This window comes from Aureobasidium melanogenum (assembly GCF_000721775.1).
Source record: "Aureobasidium melanogenum CBS 110374 unplaced genomic scaffold scaffold_66, whole genome shotgun sequence".
Classification (NCBI taxonomy): domain Eukaryota; kingdom Fungi; phylum Ascomycota; class Dothideomycetes; order Dothideales; family Saccotheciaceae; genus Aureobasidium; species Aureobasidium melanogenum.
Genome location: NW_024470118.1, coordinates 1 through 17,279, shown reverse-complemented (window position 1 = coordinate 17,279; position 17,279 = coordinate 1). Strand labels below are relative to the sequence as shown.

General features: G+C 48.5%; 8 protein-coding genes across 8 annotated transcripts; 3 read left to right on the top strand and 5 right to left on the bottom strand.

Moving 5' to 3' along the window:
- Positions 1 to 1,354: 1,354 nt before the first annotated feature.
- Positions 1,355 to 1,629, top strand: M437DRAFT_61227 (uncharacterized protein; the record flags this gene model as incomplete). Its single annotated transcript, XM_041023895.1, has 3 exons — positions 1,355 to 1,385; positions 1,438 to 1,466; positions 1,519 to 1,629. 3 exons carry the CDS (start codon positions 1,355 to 1,357, stop codon positions 1,627 to 1,629), a joined length of 171 nt encoding a protein of 56 aa, XP_040874597.1.
- A 496-nt stretch (positions 1,630 to 2,125) lies between these two features.
- On the bottom strand, positions 2,126 to 4,285 carry M437DRAFT_79579 (ATP-binding cassette transporter-like protein; the record flags this gene model as incomplete). The annotated part of the gene is made up of 7 exons (XM_041027206.1): positions 2,126 to 2,383; positions 2,437 to 2,714; positions 2,765 to 2,930; positions 2,980 to 3,507; positions 3,561 to 3,819; positions 3,876 to 4,116; positions 4,168 to 4,285. The coding sequence occupies 7 exons, from the start codon at positions 4,283 to 4,285 to the stop codon at positions 2,126 to 2,128; spliced, it is 1,848 nt and encodes a 615-aa protein (XP_040874596.1).
- A 659-nt stretch (positions 4,286 to 4,944) lies between these two features.
- Positions 4,945 to 5,622, bottom strand: M437DRAFT_16510 (uncharacterized protein; the record flags this gene model as incomplete). Its single annotated transcript, XM_041018864.1, has 1 exon — positions 4,945 to 5,622. A coding segment is annotated over one exon (678 nt), but the record flags the coding sequence as incomplete, so codon positions are not given.
- Positions 5,623 to 6,568: 946 nt separating this feature from the next.
- M437DRAFT_79577 (Metallo-hydrolase/oxidoreductase) lies at positions 6,569 to 7,928 on the bottom strand (the record flags this gene model as incomplete). Its single annotated transcript, XM_041027205.1, has 2 exons — positions 6,569 to 7,509; positions 7,919 to 7,928. The coding sequence occupies 2 exons, from the start codon at positions 7,926 to 7,928 to the stop codon at positions 6,569 to 6,571; spliced, it is 951 nt and encodes a 316-aa protein (XP_040874594.1).
- Positions 7,929 to 9,839: 1,911 nt separating this feature from the next.
- Positions 9,840 to 11,206, bottom strand: M437DRAFT_61242 (enolase; the record flags this gene model as incomplete). The annotated part of the gene is made up of 2 exons (XM_041023896.1): positions 9,840 to 10,086; positions 10,137 to 11,206. 2 exons carry the CDS (start codon positions 11,204 to 11,206, stop codon positions 9,840 to 9,842), a joined length of 1,317 nt encoding a protein of 438 aa, XP_040874593.1.
- Positions 11,207 to 11,839: 633 nt separating this feature from the next.
- On the top strand, positions 11,840 to 13,297 carry M437DRAFT_61224 (uncharacterized protein; the record flags this gene model as incomplete). Its single annotated transcript, XM_041023894.1, has 1 exon — positions 11,840 to 13,297. The coding sequence occupies one exon, from the start codon at positions 11,840 to 11,842 to the stop codon at positions 13,295 to 13,297; it is 1,458 nt and encodes a 485-aa protein (XP_040874592.1).
- A 619-nt stretch (positions 13,298 to 13,916) lies between these two features.
- M437DRAFT_70694 (phosphoglycerate mutase-like protein) lies at positions 13,917 to 14,645 on the top strand (the record flags this gene model as incomplete). Its single annotated transcript, XM_041025542.1, has 2 exons — positions 13,917 to 14,448; positions 14,503 to 14,645. The coding sequence occupies 2 exons, from the start codon at positions 13,917 to 13,919 to the stop codon at positions 14,643 to 14,645; spliced, it is 675 nt and encodes a 224-aa protein (XP_040874591.1).
- A 2,317-nt stretch (positions 14,646 to 16,962) lies between these two features.
- On the bottom strand, positions 16,963 to 17,277 carry M437DRAFT_70693 (uncharacterized protein; the record flags this gene model as incomplete). The annotated part of the gene is made up of 1 exon (XM_041025541.1): positions 16,963 to 17,277. One exon carries the CDS (start codon positions 17,275 to 17,277, stop codon positions 16,963 to 16,965), a length of 315 nt encoding a protein of 104 aa, XP_040874590.1.
- Between the last annotated feature and the right edge of the window lie 2 nt (positions 17,278 to 17,279).

The following is a 17,279-nucleotide window of genomic DNA, read 5'->3' as shown; positions in this document are numbered from 1 at the left end:
CAACTGCCTCCAAGCAGTGTTCGGCTGATAAGGAAGAACACGACATAGGGAATCACCCTCATGGAGGAGGCTTACACCCTCAAACATTCGAGGGAAGGAAGTGTGGAGTCACTCTTTATAAGAGCACATTGGAGTACTAGGCGTTTGCGATCAGTTCAAGGTCTGAGAAACCTTCACCCTCCTTATACAACTAAGACCGATGATTGTGATTGGCTGGAAACCTTGTTTACTATGGACAGCTTATACCCCTTGCGGGGTAAATAGCTTGAGAAAATCAAATCAAATCAAATCAAATCGCACAGAACAACAGAGCATACAGAGCAACGTGCATACACTCATTATCTTTTAGGTATATGGGTAAGCAGGTCTCCACTAGGAAGTCCTGCGTTCAACCCAATTAGTTATTCCAACAGTCCCTTTGGTACACACTACTACACATCACACTACTTGCTTCACTTATTTGCTTGACACTCCTCTTCACGAGTCCAATCCCGTGACTAGTCATTCTTTAGAGAATAGTTGGCCACAACACTATAGATCTTATAAGTTATTAAATATTTGATAAACCTATATAAGAATTCTAAAGTACTATATATATAGAATGTATCCTTTAGACTAAGCCTAGCTAGTGTTATGGCCAACTATTCTAGATAGAATAACTAGTCACGGGATTTCTACTCGTGAAGAGGAGTGTCAAGCGGGTGAAGCAAGTAGTGTGTAGTGTAAACCAAAAGGACTGTTGGAATAACTATTTGAGTTGAACGCAGGACCTCCTACTGAGTTCCTGCCTACCTATATACCTGATGGGTAATGAGTGTATGCATGCTGCTCGCAACCTGCAGGAGTGAGCTCGCTGGCTCACGGGGTGAGTGAGTGAGGATCTCCTTTGCAGCTCGCTTGCCAAGATGGCGAGCTGTCAGGGTCACCCTGTCGGCGTGGCTTGCTGGCTCACTCGCCAAGTGAGTGAGGATCGACACACAGTCATCCTGCTCACTGTCTTGGCGGGTGAGGAGCTCCCGTCCAATAGTGGATCGTAACAGCTAGTGGCTCATGTAATTTATAGTATAGTCTAAGAGATATATATGCATATAAAATGGGACTAAGTTTAGCTGATTCTTTTAGGATTCTCCTTTGTCTAGGTCGCCAATAAAGTCGGCGAACATGTAAAGACAGATCCGTGCTAGCGTCGTAGCTTCCCCGGGTCTAGTTGGAATTGGGCAGTCCGAGCGCGCAAGAATAAGTTACTTAAGAAGGCGGGGTTCACCACATTCTCTACTGCAAGTCTGCGCCACTATTATCCGACGGCACTTCTCGAATTTCCCACAAATTATCATTATCAATCCAACACTCTATAATGTGCCAAAAGGCGACTTGCACGGATTGTGGTCAGGATCGCAAACAGAGTCCATTTATCTTTATATGCTAATGTCTTAATAGGTAAAAAGTCGTGGTGGGGATGCGGAACTGTAGGAATTGGTCCAAAACATGGTAAGGTCGTGATCGTTGACGCAATTCCAGCACATTCCTGTCGTCATGAATCCAATCCCTTCTGGGGACAGATGTTCCTGTGGGCCAAAGGTTACTGTTGCTGGCCAGGAGTATCCGCCAAAGGCAGCACAAGCGGATTGAGGCGCAATTGTACCAATCGTAGCATTGCCCAATCATGTAGAACATCGGAATGCGACGGCTTGGGTGCATTGGGGAAGCGTCGCCTTTGATTTTATTGCTGCCAGGCCCAGCACAGATTCTAGCAGTCCACACGGTAGAATCGATTTTGAATTTGCCGAAACGTACAGAAGGCACATTCTCAGATCAAAAGCTTCGTACAGAGTAACCAGTTGCAGAAACAGAACGGAATGCGACGTGTTCTCATCGACGATCTTCCAAACATGTTTTCAAATCCATCTGACAAAATAGATGCCGGTCACCGACACGCTGGCCAGCAACAGTCGGCTCCCTAGCTCCTTGCGCTGAGGAGGCCATGCGATAAATATCAAATTATTTTCCAGCAATAGCGCCTGTTGCTTTTGAGACTAGATTGTGCCTGCGATTGAATTTGTTTCAGATATTCAAAGATTACCTGAAAAACGAAGACAACCAACACTGTTTTGATACAAATCAAACCTCATTCCCTCAGGTAAAGCACCACCCATCCAAGCAGTCTGTAAACAGCAATAATGGCAAGCATATGACCGACTGTTTCGCCCAACTGCCCAGACGAATAATCGTAATACGAAAGTACTGCTTTGCCGTCAATCAAGCAGTGATCGGCTAGCTCACTTGTATATGAACAAGAGCACCCGCTTTGCGAAGTCAAAGATGATGCACAGGTATAATTCCTACGAGAAAACTCGTTCACGAGCATTCCGCGGAATACGTATGCCTAAGAAATGTCAGAAAGTCATGAACATAATTCATGCGATGCATCAAACGTACCTGATAGTCGATATAATGGAAAACATATCCCCAGAAGACGTTGAGGCTCTTAGTAGGCACCAAAAATCCGTTCACGCACATCCATAGTCCATTAGCAAAAGCGACTAGAGCTAAGGCCACGATAAAATTAGGAGAAAGCAGGGAGACCAGTGTGACCAGCGATTCGGCCGCGACCAGGCCAAGGAACAGCCACATCACATATGTGATGAATGCCGTCCCGCCGGATCTAAAGTCGATGAGCCAGTAAGTTATCAGAGAAAATGTCAATGCGATGATGACTGTCGACCTAGGATGTCAGATATCTTGAGTCAGGAACTGGATGCCATACGTTGATTGCTTATATAAAAGGGTAATCCAATCAAAAAATTGGCAATCGTGAAAGCCGTCGGGCCGTAGAGACCATTGGCTCGCTCCTTGGCAAATGTACCATAATCTTCGAGGAACGCCGGGACGTACGCAACGGCCATGAAAGACATGAAGGCTGAGCCGAAGAACTACTACTGTCAGATAGATGATTGAAACAGAGTCTTTGGTGTGACTAACAATTGCGTTGATAAAAGGTTGAATGCCATCTTGCGTGCCTTTAAGACGTAGCCAGACTGTGCCCATTATGATCGCCAATCCCAGGTACATGACCAACCTGATCCAGTATGTAACAATATCCCGGTAACTCTTGAGGAGTAGCCGGTGGAGTAAAGTCACGGGAATTCGGAGAACTTCGGCCACTCCTGGACCCCGATGATCGGATTCAAAAGAACCAGAATGGGCTTGTATTGCCGAAGATGGCTCAGGTGTGGTAGATACGCTGGGATCAATCCAAGCTTGCTGAATTCGAGCGAGTAACCGTGCTCCAGCCTGCTTGTCCTTCCAGAAGTCTATGTTGGTTATCTCGAGCAGGTGTTCCGCTGGATTCTTCATGACAGGAATAGGAAGACCTAGATTCTCGAAATAAGGGTTGATGCCCGGCACCGACGCGGCATAGCAAACCTTGCCCTGTGACAAAAGAAGAACCTTGTCAAACAATTCGAATGTGGACGTAGAAGGCTGATGGATACTAGCAATGACGATCAACTGTAGATTACGTGAGATTCTGGTCGCAGACCTGTAGAATGAACTAGACTTACATTATGCTTGCGAGCATAGGTTTTGAGGAACTGAACTACTTCAAAACTCGCTAGCGAATCCAGATCACTGGTAGGTTCGTCCAGAAAAAGAATCTTCGGCGCGGTGATAAGTTGACTGGCGACACTTACTCGACGTTTTTGTCCGCCGCTGATGCCTTTCTGGATAGGTGAGCCAATGAAAGCATCTCGTTGACCAGAAAGACCGAAGCTGTCCAATAGAGTTAAGACTCGGTCCTTGCGATCTCGGCTGGTGATTGTACTGATAAGATATCAGCAACTGAGGGACACCATAGTGGCACACGCTGTTGAACAAACCTTGGCAATGCCAATCGAGCCGCAAAATCGAGCGTCTCTGCAACCGTGAGAGATCCGATCAAGGAGTGTTCCTGCTCCACAAAGGAAGACAGCTTCTGGAAGGTCTTTCTTAGAATAGCCGCACGATCGACCAATATATCACCCTCGGTCTTGCACTTGGCGGTCGCCTGGCGTCCCGCAAGCACATTCAACAAAGTAGTCTTGCCAGACCCAGAGGGACCCATGAGAGCCATGATTTGACCTTGATTTCACGTCAATCGAATGGTCGTTGTACGGCTTGAATGACACTCACCAGCCTTAAGATCACCAGAAACGCTTCTCAGAAGCAATTTCGGTTGCTTCGTGTTCTTATCTGTGACTGCCACAGATATGTTGGTCCACCTCAATTCATCTACGTCACTGTTGGTCATGTAGTCGTGGCTGGAGCTCTTTTCAAGATCACACAAGGTGTGGTCATTTGATCCAGATTCATCAGTTGTGGTTGGAGGCATGCTTTGTAACATCTTGCGTGTAGTACCAGAAGAATTGAGGGCCGACCTAAAGATGGCTTATAAGGCGTGCTTCGGGCATCTTGGACACGATTGAATCGGCGTTCTGGTTCGAGTCACCGAGCAAGTAGCTGAATTGGACCAGATGTTAGGACTTACCCATCGCTCGTTCAGCATTGATTTGTTGTCAATAGAGCATGTTCGGCACATGATTGTGTAATTCCCCTTCCGGTATCAACGTTCAATAGCGACTACCAAACTTTTTTTACACATGTTGACCATCGACCAAGTTGTTCAGTTCGGCGACTTGATGAGACTCACCACTTGGATTAGTCACTCTATGAATTACCGATGGGAACTTATACCTATTTCCATGGACACTCCGCCGGACTGCGTGAGACTAGACTAAGTCCACCGACGAATCTGTATCAGTCGAACTTCGAGTTCGTTCTACCTGGCACGACGATCATGAGCATTGAAGTCAATGGGTATGTTCGACAAGCATAGTCTACACTTAGAGGTCTAATTTAATTCGCACTTATAAGGCTATCAGTATGTTCAATCTAATTTGCTTCGCTAGATATGCTCCTTGTTGGGAGCACTAGACATGTGCCAGTTGCTAGCAATCGGGTGAGAAGGCTTAGGATGACGGCAAACCCAGGCCCTAGCTCGGCGTGTGCAGCTGCACCGATGAAACTTCCCACCACGAGACTCAGTAGAAAGCCTACCCGTCGGTTACGTCCTCTGTTTTGAGTAAGCGGAGCAAAACATTTTGGATCAATGAGGACGTCAATCCATGCGGCAGTGGCCATGGCAGTAGTGATATCGGTGATCTTCAGGGCGCGCACCATGCCGACTTGGGCCCCAGAAGAAAAGGCCAACAGAGAGATGACGAGCAGACTTAGGCCGTTTGAAGCGTGGGACGCACCTGGAAGCCGATACAAGAGGGCAGCGGCGATGGCTATCACAGCACATTGAAACAAGCTAGTAGAGAAGAGCCACCATCTGCGCTGAACCACGTCCAGAAAGTTCGCGAGCTGTCCTGTAATAAAAAGACTAGCGATGAAAAGACCGAGTGAGGTTGCGGTTGCGGGCAACGAGACTGACGACACGATCGGATGTGCTCCTCGGCGAGATAGGGCGCCTACGGCGAAGACGACCGTATTGCCGGTCTGGTTAGACACGAAGCAGCCAAACTGAGGATAGACGACGGCATCCTGAATCCCAGTTCCGAGGGCAAGGATGAATAGCTGCAATTCGACCCAATGGGAGTTTATGTCGATGTCTTGTGCCCAAAAAGTCGAACTTTTGCGGACATGGGTGCTGGGGCGGTCGGTGACATGCGCATTCATGGCGAGACGACTGCAGAAGGACCGTCAAATGATTGAACAAGAAAGTGTTTGGAAAAAGGTACAGTGAGCTATCTTTTACTTTTGACGCAGACTCGTGCTCGGACGGAAGCCAGATTGCACTAAGACGTGCCGGGGACTTTAGGTCGCGCGTCGGGTTTGTTGACGGGCATATCTGCGGGGATGTGCCATTCATCGGCGACCTCTGCGCTGGGCATGGCCCGGAAGAGGCCCATGTTCGCCATCAGTGCCCGGTCCTACGCCCGCGACTGAAATACGGTTGGCATAATAGTAGCCAGTGCGTGGGCTCAATCGGCACACTCGATGATTCTTTCGTGGACTCTTCTCGTCGCCTGATCAATCGACATGACCATTCTAGGCACTTCTTCGCGCGCTCTTGCATGCGGTGTCACGATTTCGAACCAGGCTGCTCTACGTACTTATGCTACATCACAGCCCGCGTCGCTTGCACGAAACCACAGAGTCGTAGTAATCGGAGCCGGTGCTGCCGGACTGAGTCCCAGTTACCAGCTTCTTCGGTGGGGTAACTTTGCGCCCAAGGATATCGCTGTCGTCGATCCGGCTCAGTGGCATCACTACCAGCCTGGTTAAGATGCTAGTTGTCTGTCGAAAATGTTTGTAAATAGTCATATCTAGGCATTGTTTCTCCTTAGCTGTGGACTGAAACACACGCTCTATATGCTGTGGTTCTTCGTTGAAGTTACAGGTAGCAATGATGTGCACTCCCATCCAGTTGGTCGTGAGATTCCCGTCCTCATATTCTCAACACAGGCACAAGACTTCTGCATTGTGCACAGATCTGTGATACGGAACTAATATTGCCCTATCATGACTACTACAAACTCGACTTTGACCCATGGACAGTGTTTTCAAAGTCTTCGGGAAGTTCTACAGGCACGGTCAAGAGACCATTGCGCTGACCATTCGCAGTCGGGAATCGTCCGCCAAGCAGATTGACCTGCAAGGATTGGTGCAGGAGCTTTGGAGCTTTAAGCTTGTGGTCTCTGTTGGTTCTCCAACGCACGAACTCGTTCTCTACGGTACCAGACTTGGCATGCTTGTTGCTTTGTTTGTGTTCGTCGACAGTAGCGTAGGGCCTTGGTTGACCCTTCTCACCGGCGTGCTCGCGATCCGCTGGTGGATAGTCATGGCCAGTATAAAGCTTGAAATGTCCAGGTAAAGAGAGTAAAAACTGCATCGAAGACCAGAGCGCCGAAGCAGAACCTTTTGGAAAATCGACTCTAGCAGACCCCAAGTCAGGGTTGAAGATGGAGTCTCCGACAAAGACATTGCTGCCAATGACGTAGCCGACGTGGTTGGGCGTATGACCAGCGAGCTCTATGACGGAGACGTGCAAAGACCCCACGTCAAATTCGTCCCCTTCGCTATATGTCTCGTCAAAGGATTCGTCTAATTCTGATTGGGTGATTTTGTATCTTGGCGCCAAATCTCTTTGGATCTCGGTAATGTCGGCTCCTATACATACAGCCGGAGAAGTGGACTGCGAAGCCGACAACTTCATCTTTAGATAGTGCGAGGCTGTCAGGTGGTCGGCGTGGACGTGGGTCTCTAGAAGGCGTTGGACATTCAAAGAACGTTGCTCGACCAATGATAAAATTGAGCGTGCAGAATGCGTCGAGATCTTGTTGGTAGCCGAGTCGTAATCTAGGACTGGATCAATGATCATGGACTGCTTCGTATGTTCATCTTCAACGATGTATTGCCAAGTTCCCGTCACTGGCTCATAGAAATTGTGTATGAGCGGCTCCACAGTCGCTGTTTTGGGATGGTACAGGCGCTGCCTTAAGGCAGACTTAGTTGAACCTCGGTAAGAAGACATGAAGAGATTTCGAAGCTTGGATGAGCGCGACAGCGATGAGGACATTGTTGTGAAATTGTCGAAAAAGCTATCTGTCCAGACTTCGGACAAGGCAATAAATCTACGGGCTCCCAGGCGTACAAGTTCGGCGTTCATGATTTGTCGGCGTCCTTCGTCCCGTCCGGGGTTATACGCATGACTGCCAAGAAGATACCGGTGTCCGGTCTCATAGCCACGTCATAAAACCCACTGCTTGCAACGCGTGACACCAAACACGTCTGTAGCTTCTACATTCCAATCGCTTGTGTTGTCATGCACGGGATCATATCTATGTCGTCTTCAGTCGCTCTGGTGACCTAACAATACCTGTAGTCATCCCGTCACATGAGCTCAAACAGGGACACAGAAGTTGCGGCAGACGCGCAAGCGAGCAAATAGGTTGGCAGAGTTCTCTGACTTTCGGACAAGCGATTGCCACACTACAAAATCCTCAAGATAAACAAGGCCCCCAAGAAGTCCATATGACCATAGCTGCATATCTTGAGACATACATGAAACTGGTTTCGCAAGGAAGATAACAAGGAATTTCACAGACTCATGGTTTTCGCCGATCAAAAGGTCGCGTACTCCGGACATTGACTCAGTAATGGATGTACACCCAGAGGCAAATTTGGAAGCCAGTCCAGAAGCTTTGCGTGGGACGCCGTCCTGCAATAGTATGAGTACCTCTTGTGATTGAATGTTCTGCTTGGAAGTGGCGAGCCTAACGAACGAGGCTTGTTGACTCAGGTGCGGCATGCTCAGACGTCCCGCCACGCCCGTTGATCGCTCACAGGAATCTGCAACAGTTTCCTTTTGCGAAGTTCGTCTCCGCCCTAGGGGACTTGCTCAGGAACACTTTGGTGAACATGGTAGTGGCACTGTTTTTGCTCCTCCACGCTTAGATACGGAATCGGACATTGGTGTGAGGGTGTGGTATGATCATGTCCGCGCCAGAGTCTATAATGACTTGGCAAGTCAAGGAGCCTACATGTAGAATAGTAGAGCTCTTTGGCGTTGCCACTTGGGTAGTCACAGAACGGCATCGCCAGACCAGAACCGAAGACATCGCCGCAGAATACATTGTCTGAAATGAGCATCAATAAACCTTAGCAGATACAGCATTTGAGTCTGGAAGGGCCACAAAGTACCTTCTGTCACAAATCCTACGTGGTCTGATGTATGGCCGGGGAGGTGGACGACATCAGCACGAAGACAGCCAAAGGTAAAGCTTCCATCGTCATCAAGAAGCTCATCGAATGTACATTCGACCATGTTGGCCGGAACACTATATCTTTGGCTGATCATCTGTCGGACTTGACGAGCTCGCTTACCGATACAGGTCAACGGCCTATAGCAATGGTCTCGCTCCAGGATGGTCTGGATGTACGAAGAAGCGCTGAAGTGATCTGTGTGAGTGTGTGTTTCGAGGATGCGCGATATGAGATAACCCTTCGTCCGCACTAGAGACAGCAGACGGTCGGCTGTATTGGTGCCAATAGTGCACATGTTCTCGTCAAAGTCTAGAATCGGATCGATAATAACGCCAATCTTTGAGAAAGGATCAGCAACAACATACTGCCAGCTTCCCGTGTTTGCATCATGAGCGCTATCGATCGTGACGGTAGGGGTCGCAATCTCAGTATGGACGATGACAGGTATGTGACATGGGATGATGGAGCTCGTTCTTCCGGAGGATAGAGCGGGATTCGGTTGAAACGTATGATCACGGGTGCCGCAGATGAGGTGATGCATTGACAGTCGGCGAGAGCCTTTGAAAGCACCAGTCAACCTTGCATGAGGTCGATTTGGAATCATTTGCTTCAAAGGCACTGTCGAATGAAGCTGAAGTTTCCGCAATGTGTTATTGCAGAGGCTTTGAGAGTGGAACATTCTGGTGCATCATTGAGAGAAGGCTTAATTGCCCGAAGCATTGGGGACATGATATATGGACTTTCGGGAGGATGGTGATGTCGGCGATGATCTTATCGGGATCATCACTACATTACTAGAACTTCGCCGACTCAGGCACGTAATAAGCCACCCTGGTTTTTGGGTATAGCGATGGCAATAGCTTTCAGTAGCACTGTCTGGCAGTGTGAAGAATCAATTATCGGAGAGTAACGATGACTGGCAATCTTTGAAGCCATAGTTTTGAGTTGTATCTAATAATGCTTTATCTATCGATGGAGGTATGAAGAACAGTCCAAAATCACAATCAGGCATTGAGCTGACACTGGGCCGGAGATCATAGTTTTACAGCCTGGCGGAAGTTGACTCCGGCATAGACAAACGATTTTTGGTGTCCGCGGAGCTCATCTTCAATATCCATCAGTCTGTTGTACTTAGCAACACGTTCTCCGCGACACGGAGCGCCAGACTTCAGGTGGCCCGTGCGGAGACCCACTGTCAAGTCTGCGATGAAATCGTCGGTAGTTTCACCGGAGCGATGAGAAACAAAAACAGACCAGTCGTCGGCGTAAGCCTGTTTGGCTCTGTCCGGACATATCAGTCACCATTTGATCGTGAGGAGAGGCTCACTTACGCATCGATAGCTTCTGAGATGGTACCAATCTGATTGATCTTGAGAAGCAAACTGTTACAAGCGCGCTTTTCCTTGGCCATCTTGATTCGCTTGATGTTAGTCGCAAGGAGGTCATCGCCAACCAGCTCGATCGTACAATCCTTGTTAAATTTAGAAAAGGATTCCCAGTCATCCTGCCCGAATGGATCCTCGAGTAGTACAATGGGATAAGAACTTAGCAGGGATCGGTATAACTGTGCCAGTTCCGATGGCTGCAATCTTTCAGGGGTCTCGGTCTTGTAACCGATATTGTAGCGACCTTCCTCAAAAAATGATTGTGAGGCAGGATCGATGCCAATGAAGATCTTGCCAGTATGACCGGCGCACTCTATGGCTTCGGTCAAAAGATCGAGAGCCTCATGTGGATGGTAGATAGGAGGAGCGAAACCGCCTTCATCTCCGATCCCGATAGCCGACTTCCCTGACTTTGTGCCGATGACGCGCTTGAGTGAGGCGTAAGTCTCGGCCGCAAATTGAACAGCTTCGGTCGTCGAAGATGCTCCAACAGGCGCAATCATGAACTCTTGGAAGGCCATCAGGTTACCGGAATGATCTCCGCCGTTGAGAACATTGCAGAAGGGGACAGGAAGCACAAAGTTATCAGTCGGCAATGCTGCTTCATTGGCGATAAATTCGTACAGTGGAATGTTCTTAGCGGCTGCTCCTGACCTTGCCACGGCCATGCTGATACTGAGTATAGCATTGGCTCCGAGGTTACTCTTGTCGTCTGTGCCGTCAAGATTTCTCATGAGTTCGTCAATCTTCCTGAGATCCGTCGTGGTGCTGAATCCAGCTTTACAGATAGCAGGACCGAGAATTTCATTGACATTGCGAACGGCTTTGAGGACAGATTGTCCATGGTACATTTGTTCGTCGCCATCTCGTAGTTCGACGGCTTCGTAGTCGCCTTTGGAGGCTCCAGATGGGACCAAAGACGAAAAGGTTCCGGCTGACGTGACGATGCGAGTTTGAATAGTTGGATTGCCGCGTGAATCCAGCCTTTGTGTTGCAGTGACGGAGGTGATACTCATGATTGATCAGGAAAATTGGATGCGATGCTTTCCCGGTCGTCTGTCTTGCCAATTTAATGCCAATCAGAAAACATTGTGGAGCAGCATCGTCATTGTCCGGACTTTCCGGGAACGATTTTCCAAGGGCTAAGATGCGCCCGCAGTTTCCGAGACTCCATTGTCGGTCAATGCGGCTCCGCGTTCATTCTGATCTTGGCGAAGGGGTACCCTGCTGATCTGGCTTTTGGAGGCTGATCAGCATAACATCGCCGAACTGGACCAGGTCGCCGACGTTCCATACCGGGAATGCTTCTTCCCCTCAGTCATACAAAATGTAAGACCTTCGTCTTTCCTTCTACACGTATCTGTATTTTTTGCTTTTTTTTTAAAAAAATACAGAACAAACTTTGCCCGACCACTACCGTGCCTCTGCGTTTGTTGGATCGCAGAATGCCCAACCTGAGAAATGCGTTCCGATACGCGTGCAATACGTTTAGAGATGTGACTCGCAAGCCCTTACGTACCCGGCCGAGCACATCGCACTGGCAGCAACTCCATACAAAGGCAACCTCATCCCTCCGTATGCGCGCGCAACCAATGCCAGTGTTGATTGCGTCTAGTGTGGCCATTGCAAGTACCACTGCATTAGTCTACATGGTCTCATCCCAAAGGGTGGCTGTAGCAGAGTCTGAACCTTCACGAAGGCTATACAGACTCGATGAAATACATCGACACAATTCGACTGCAGATTCTTACTGGGTGTACTATGGCACCAGTGTTTACGACATCACAGACTGGGTCCCAAATCATCCTGGTGGCGAGGTAATCCTTAGAGCAGTCGGAGGCAACATCGAACCGTACTGGAACATATTCACGATTCACAAGAAGCAAGAGGTGCACGATATCCTTGAGCAGTACCTGATTGGTGAAATAGATCCAAGGGATCTTGTCGAAGGCAAAGCACCCAATGATGAAGTCGATGATCCTTTCAAGAAGGACCCGGAGAGATCTGACGCACTGATCGTTCGATCTTCGCGACCCTGTAATGCAGAGACTCCCAAGGACCAGCTAGAAACGTTCATCACACCCAGCGATCAACACTACGTTCGCAACCATCTCTGGGTACCTCCATTGCAAGACGCTGAGAGTCATCGCCTGACTATCGAATTGAACGATGGGACCGAAAAAGAATACTCCGTGCGTGATCTACGCAACAACTTCCAACATCACACTATCACGGCTACATTGCAATGCTCTGGCAACCGTCGAGCTCACATGTCTGCTGAAGCGCAAGCGACAAGTGGCCTACAATGGGATGTTGGAGCCATCAGTAATACTGAGTGGACGGGGGTCAGGCTGCGCGATGTGCTTCGAGACGCCGGACTTCAGGTGGACGAGCTGCCAGAAGACGTCAAACACATTCAGTTCACGGGGGCTGAAGCCTATGGTGCCTCGGTGCCTGCGATCAAGGCTTTGGACAGATACGGCGATGTCTTGCTTGTCTTCGAGATGAACGGCCAGCCACTGATGCCCGATCATGGATATCCACTCCGTCTCTTATGCCCTGGTCATGTTGCCGCTCGCAGTGTCAAGTGGTTACAAAAGATTACCGTCTCGGAAGATGAATCTTGGTCTCAGTGGCAGAGACGAGATTACAAATGCTTCGGTCCCAATCAACGTAGTGATGTCGATTGGGACCGAGCTTCAAGCATCCAGGAGACTCCTGTGCAGTCTGCTATAACATCCATTTCAACCATCGCCAAGGATCGCCTAGCTAATTTGAGACTTGCTCAAGTCTATGGTCTCGAGGAGGATATCGTAAGGGTTGCTGGTTATGCCATGTCAGGGGGCGGCAGAGGTATCATTCGGGTCGATGTTAGTCCTGACAACGGCCGCACTTGGCAACAAGCACGTCTAATCAAAGACGAATGCAAAGGCAGCAAATCTTGGTCTTGGAAACGATGGGAAATTGCTTTTAGTAAGCATGATCTTGCCAAGTGTGTGGTGGTTAAAGCTATCGACGATTCGTATAATTGTCAGCCAGAATCGTTCCCTGCAACATATAACTTCAAAGGTAATCTAGCCACAGCTTGGCATAGAGTACCAGTATAAGGTTATACATAAATACAACAGAAATCTGTATACAGTATCGAGGTCTCGACAAATTAATTCCCTTGAGAAACCCTCAGAGAAGCATGTTCCATTAATCAATCCCAATTCTGTACCGTTGATGTGCATCACTGTGACCACTTATGCCTTTGCCTGCTCACTAAATAGGCAAGTTTGGTCTCCTGGCTAGCCAATCGACTGCTCTATCGTACTTAGAGTCCGCACAGCGAAGCTGCAGTATATGTGACGGTGATCGATGGGTCGCAGTGTTCGTGATCATGATGGCTTCGAGGAGCACAATACTGTTAAAGGTACCGTTTCAGCCGAAGTGCAGCTCTTGCTGTGATCAGAACGTCAAGACATGACGAATGGCAGATTGCGGCACAACTCGGCTCTTAAGCACCCACAAAAGGATAGATCGTTCCGTGATTGCCGGGCCTGTATCCGTAAGTTGATTCTCCGTGCCTCCCACATGTTACGCCAGCAATCTATATCGATATCTTATGTGAGCTCCGAACTTTAACAACTTGGTTTCCACATTTCTAAAATAAAAGCAGCTCGCAACCGCGCGACGTTCAGAAGCGACTCAACTCATCTTTCCTCCAGTACTGTTACAACTATCATGGCTCCCCGCATTCATCTTGTTCGACATGCTGAAGGCCATCATCAGCTCGAGCCGACGTCCAAAAACGAGCTCATCCATGATCCGAGTCTGACTGACAACGGCGTCAAGAATTGTCGACAGTTCCGTTCGAGTTTCCCTGATTACGTCCATCTGGACTTGATTTGCGCATCTCCCATGCGTCGTGCCATCCAAACGGCAACGTACTGCTTCAAATCTCAATTGGAGGAAGTTGGACCCCTCCTTCTTCTACCTCTGGCGCAGGAGATAACGGATGTACCGTCGGATACAGGAAGCTCACCAGAGGCACTAGTGAAGGAATTTGGAGCCGTCATCAACGCCTCCATGGTCGAGGAAGGGTGGAACTCAAAGACCGGGATTTACGCGTTCACTTATGAAGCCGTCAGAGAGCGAGCTAGAGACCTACGAGAGTGGCTCAAACAGAGGCCAGAGAAAGATTTGGCAATTGTGGGCCACGGAGCGTTCTGGCACTATCTCACAGGAGATGTCGACGAGCTCGGCAATCAGAAAGGTGAGTCTCTCCAACAGCCATACGAGGAAGGATGCATACTCAAGATATCTTTAGGTCCGTATTGGAATAATGTAGAGTGGCGATCGTATCACTTTTCTGAAAATGGGGGTGTCGAGTTAAAGGAAGACAAGGATTCGGTCATGAGGCGACAGATGTTCAATCATGAGAAGGAAATCGACGAAGAGGTCAAATATTGACCGACCAATCGAGAAGCTACGTGTGACTGCGCATGTTTATACAGTCAAATTGAGTCTATTTACTTGATCACGACTACCTACACGATCGTTGATACAGGTCTATTCAGAACATTATCTCAACAATGCTTGTGAATTTTGTTCAGCATTGAACCACCATTCAAGCAGTGAAATCGACGTGGCCTGTTGCAAATGCAAGCATCAGAGGAAGCAAGCTTCCAACCTTGTTGTCCTTGTGTCCTTTTCCTTTCAAGACTGATTCACCGGAAATGTGAGTGGTACGAAGATACGAAATACCAGCGAGACATCCTTGGTTGCTATGCGTGCGCAGTTATCCGTAAGGCACACCGATGTCATAACCATTGATCGTCATACGACTCTGTCACGTTAATCTGTCGTGACGTGATTGTGATATGGTTGCTGGTTGAGTCAAAAGATTTTCCAAGACGGTACTTGATCGAGAGCAGAGGCCATGGTGATTGACGCTCATACCGCGCTCAAGTCTTTGAACTCCTCCAGAGATCGTCAAGTAAGTCCGATTGGTGAGATAGCATCCGATGTTTCACCTATTGGTCGAACCTGCTGTGGAGAAATTCACACACCCCTGCGCGCCTTGGTGGCTTTGTGCTTCGAGAATTCGGAGACCCCGAGTCGCGGCTCCTGCAGAGGAATCGACATTTGTAGGGATATGAATTCTTAGCTACGAACGCGGAAGAGCCGGCGGCTCGGCGCGAAGATGTCATTGAGCGGTTTGCTTCAGCTCCGATGGATCCGTATTCTGCTACAGTGGCGCTAGTGAGAAGTATCCCGAACAGTCGCCTTTGCAAGCTGATTGGTCGCGCAATGTTTGCGTCGTGCCAACGATGATCTGGCCTCGGCCAAGCCATAGTACCTCCCGTGTGTGTCACATTGTCACAAAGGCAGGAATGAGCTTAGTGCTTGGTGTACGAGTGATTCTTCGAGATACTCTAAGCAAGAGGATAACAGAACAACTGATTGCGCGAATGCCTCTTTTACCTATAAGCACACATGCAAATCGGAGCATCGACACCTAAGAAATCGCTGAGTCGGATTCATTGGGCATATTTCGCGGGGAAGCATGCATTTCGTGTATTGTTGTTTTGGTGGTAGAATTTGGTACGGGAAAGTGTAGAAATGAGTTTGCTTGTTTTGATGTAATCATAGGATGTTAGAGTGAGGTGTGATATTGGTTTAAGTGTATTATAATTAGTTTTAGCAGTCTATATACCTAGGAGTCATGGAATTTAGAAGTGTAGGGGGGGAGAGGGGGGGGGGGGGGGGGGGGTAGTAATATAGCTTACTAAGAAGGCTTATATATATGGGTTAGGAAGTTCTAAGGAAATAGGTAATGCTTATATATTATTTAGGTTAGCAACATTTTAATATGCTTCTATATTGTTACGATCCACTATTAGACGGGAGCTCCTCACCCGCCAAGACAGTGAGCAGGATGACTGTGTGTCGATCCTCACTCACTTGGCGAGTGAGCCAGCAAACCACGCCGACAGGGTGACCCTGACAGCTCGCCATCTTAGCAAGTGAGCTGCAAAGGAGATCCTCACTCCCTCACTCTGTGAGCTAGCGAGCTCACTCCTACAAGTTGCGAGCAATATGTATACACTCATTACCTATTAAGTATATAGGTAGGCAGGAACTTAGTAGGAGGTCCTACGTTTAACTTAAATAGTTATTCCAACAGTCCCTTTAGTCTACACTACACATCACACTACTTGCTTCACTTGCTTAACACTCCTCTTTACGAGTACAAATCCCGTGACTAGTTATTCTCCCCAGAATAGTTGGCCATAACAACGATCTACTATCGGACTAAGGTCCCTTACCCGCTAAGAGCGTGAGCAGGATAGGCTATGTGCCGATCTGATTTGATTTAATTTGACATTCTTAAGCTATTTACCCCGCAAGGGGTATGAGCTGTCGCTAATCAATTCCCATTCTGGCTAATAGCAACCGTCAAATTTAGTAAGAAGGAGGGTAATGGTCACAGCGGACCGTGCAAAACATCAATGCCAATAACTCCTATGTGCCTATGTAATGAGTGTTATGCACATCCTTCTGCAACCGTTAAGTCACCAGCTGCCCAGTCGGCTATCGTCCTTTGGGTGATAATCTTTTCACTCTCTCCTTCTACTACTGCGATTCCTGCCCTTCCCTTTTTAAAGGCGGCGTCTGTGTATAGAGTGTGCTTGTCGTTCCTAGGCATCCTTACTCGAAACTGCCGGATGACCTCTTCTTCATCTCCCTCTAGACCTCTGGCCCTACATCCTTGGATGCCCTCGTTCTATCGTTCCTGGAGAACCGGCTCTACTGTCTCCATCAGACTATCTACTGTAAGCCCGATGGTAGGGCCAAACTTCTTAGCCGTGATGGACAGTGAAGATGGGTAACTCTTGCCCTGCGTGTATAGCCTCGTGAGACTGTCGAACAGTGGGTTTGTTTCCGGGATGGTAAGGCTCCGGACGAGATGGTTTGCGACCTTCCTTTGTAGCCGGGTGCTCGTATCCTCGAAGCCCGCTTCTGCTTGGGCTGCTTTCAGAGCTGTAGCCTTCGAGGCCAGTACTACAGCCCGTGCTCCGATACGTTGCACCCTCTCCATGT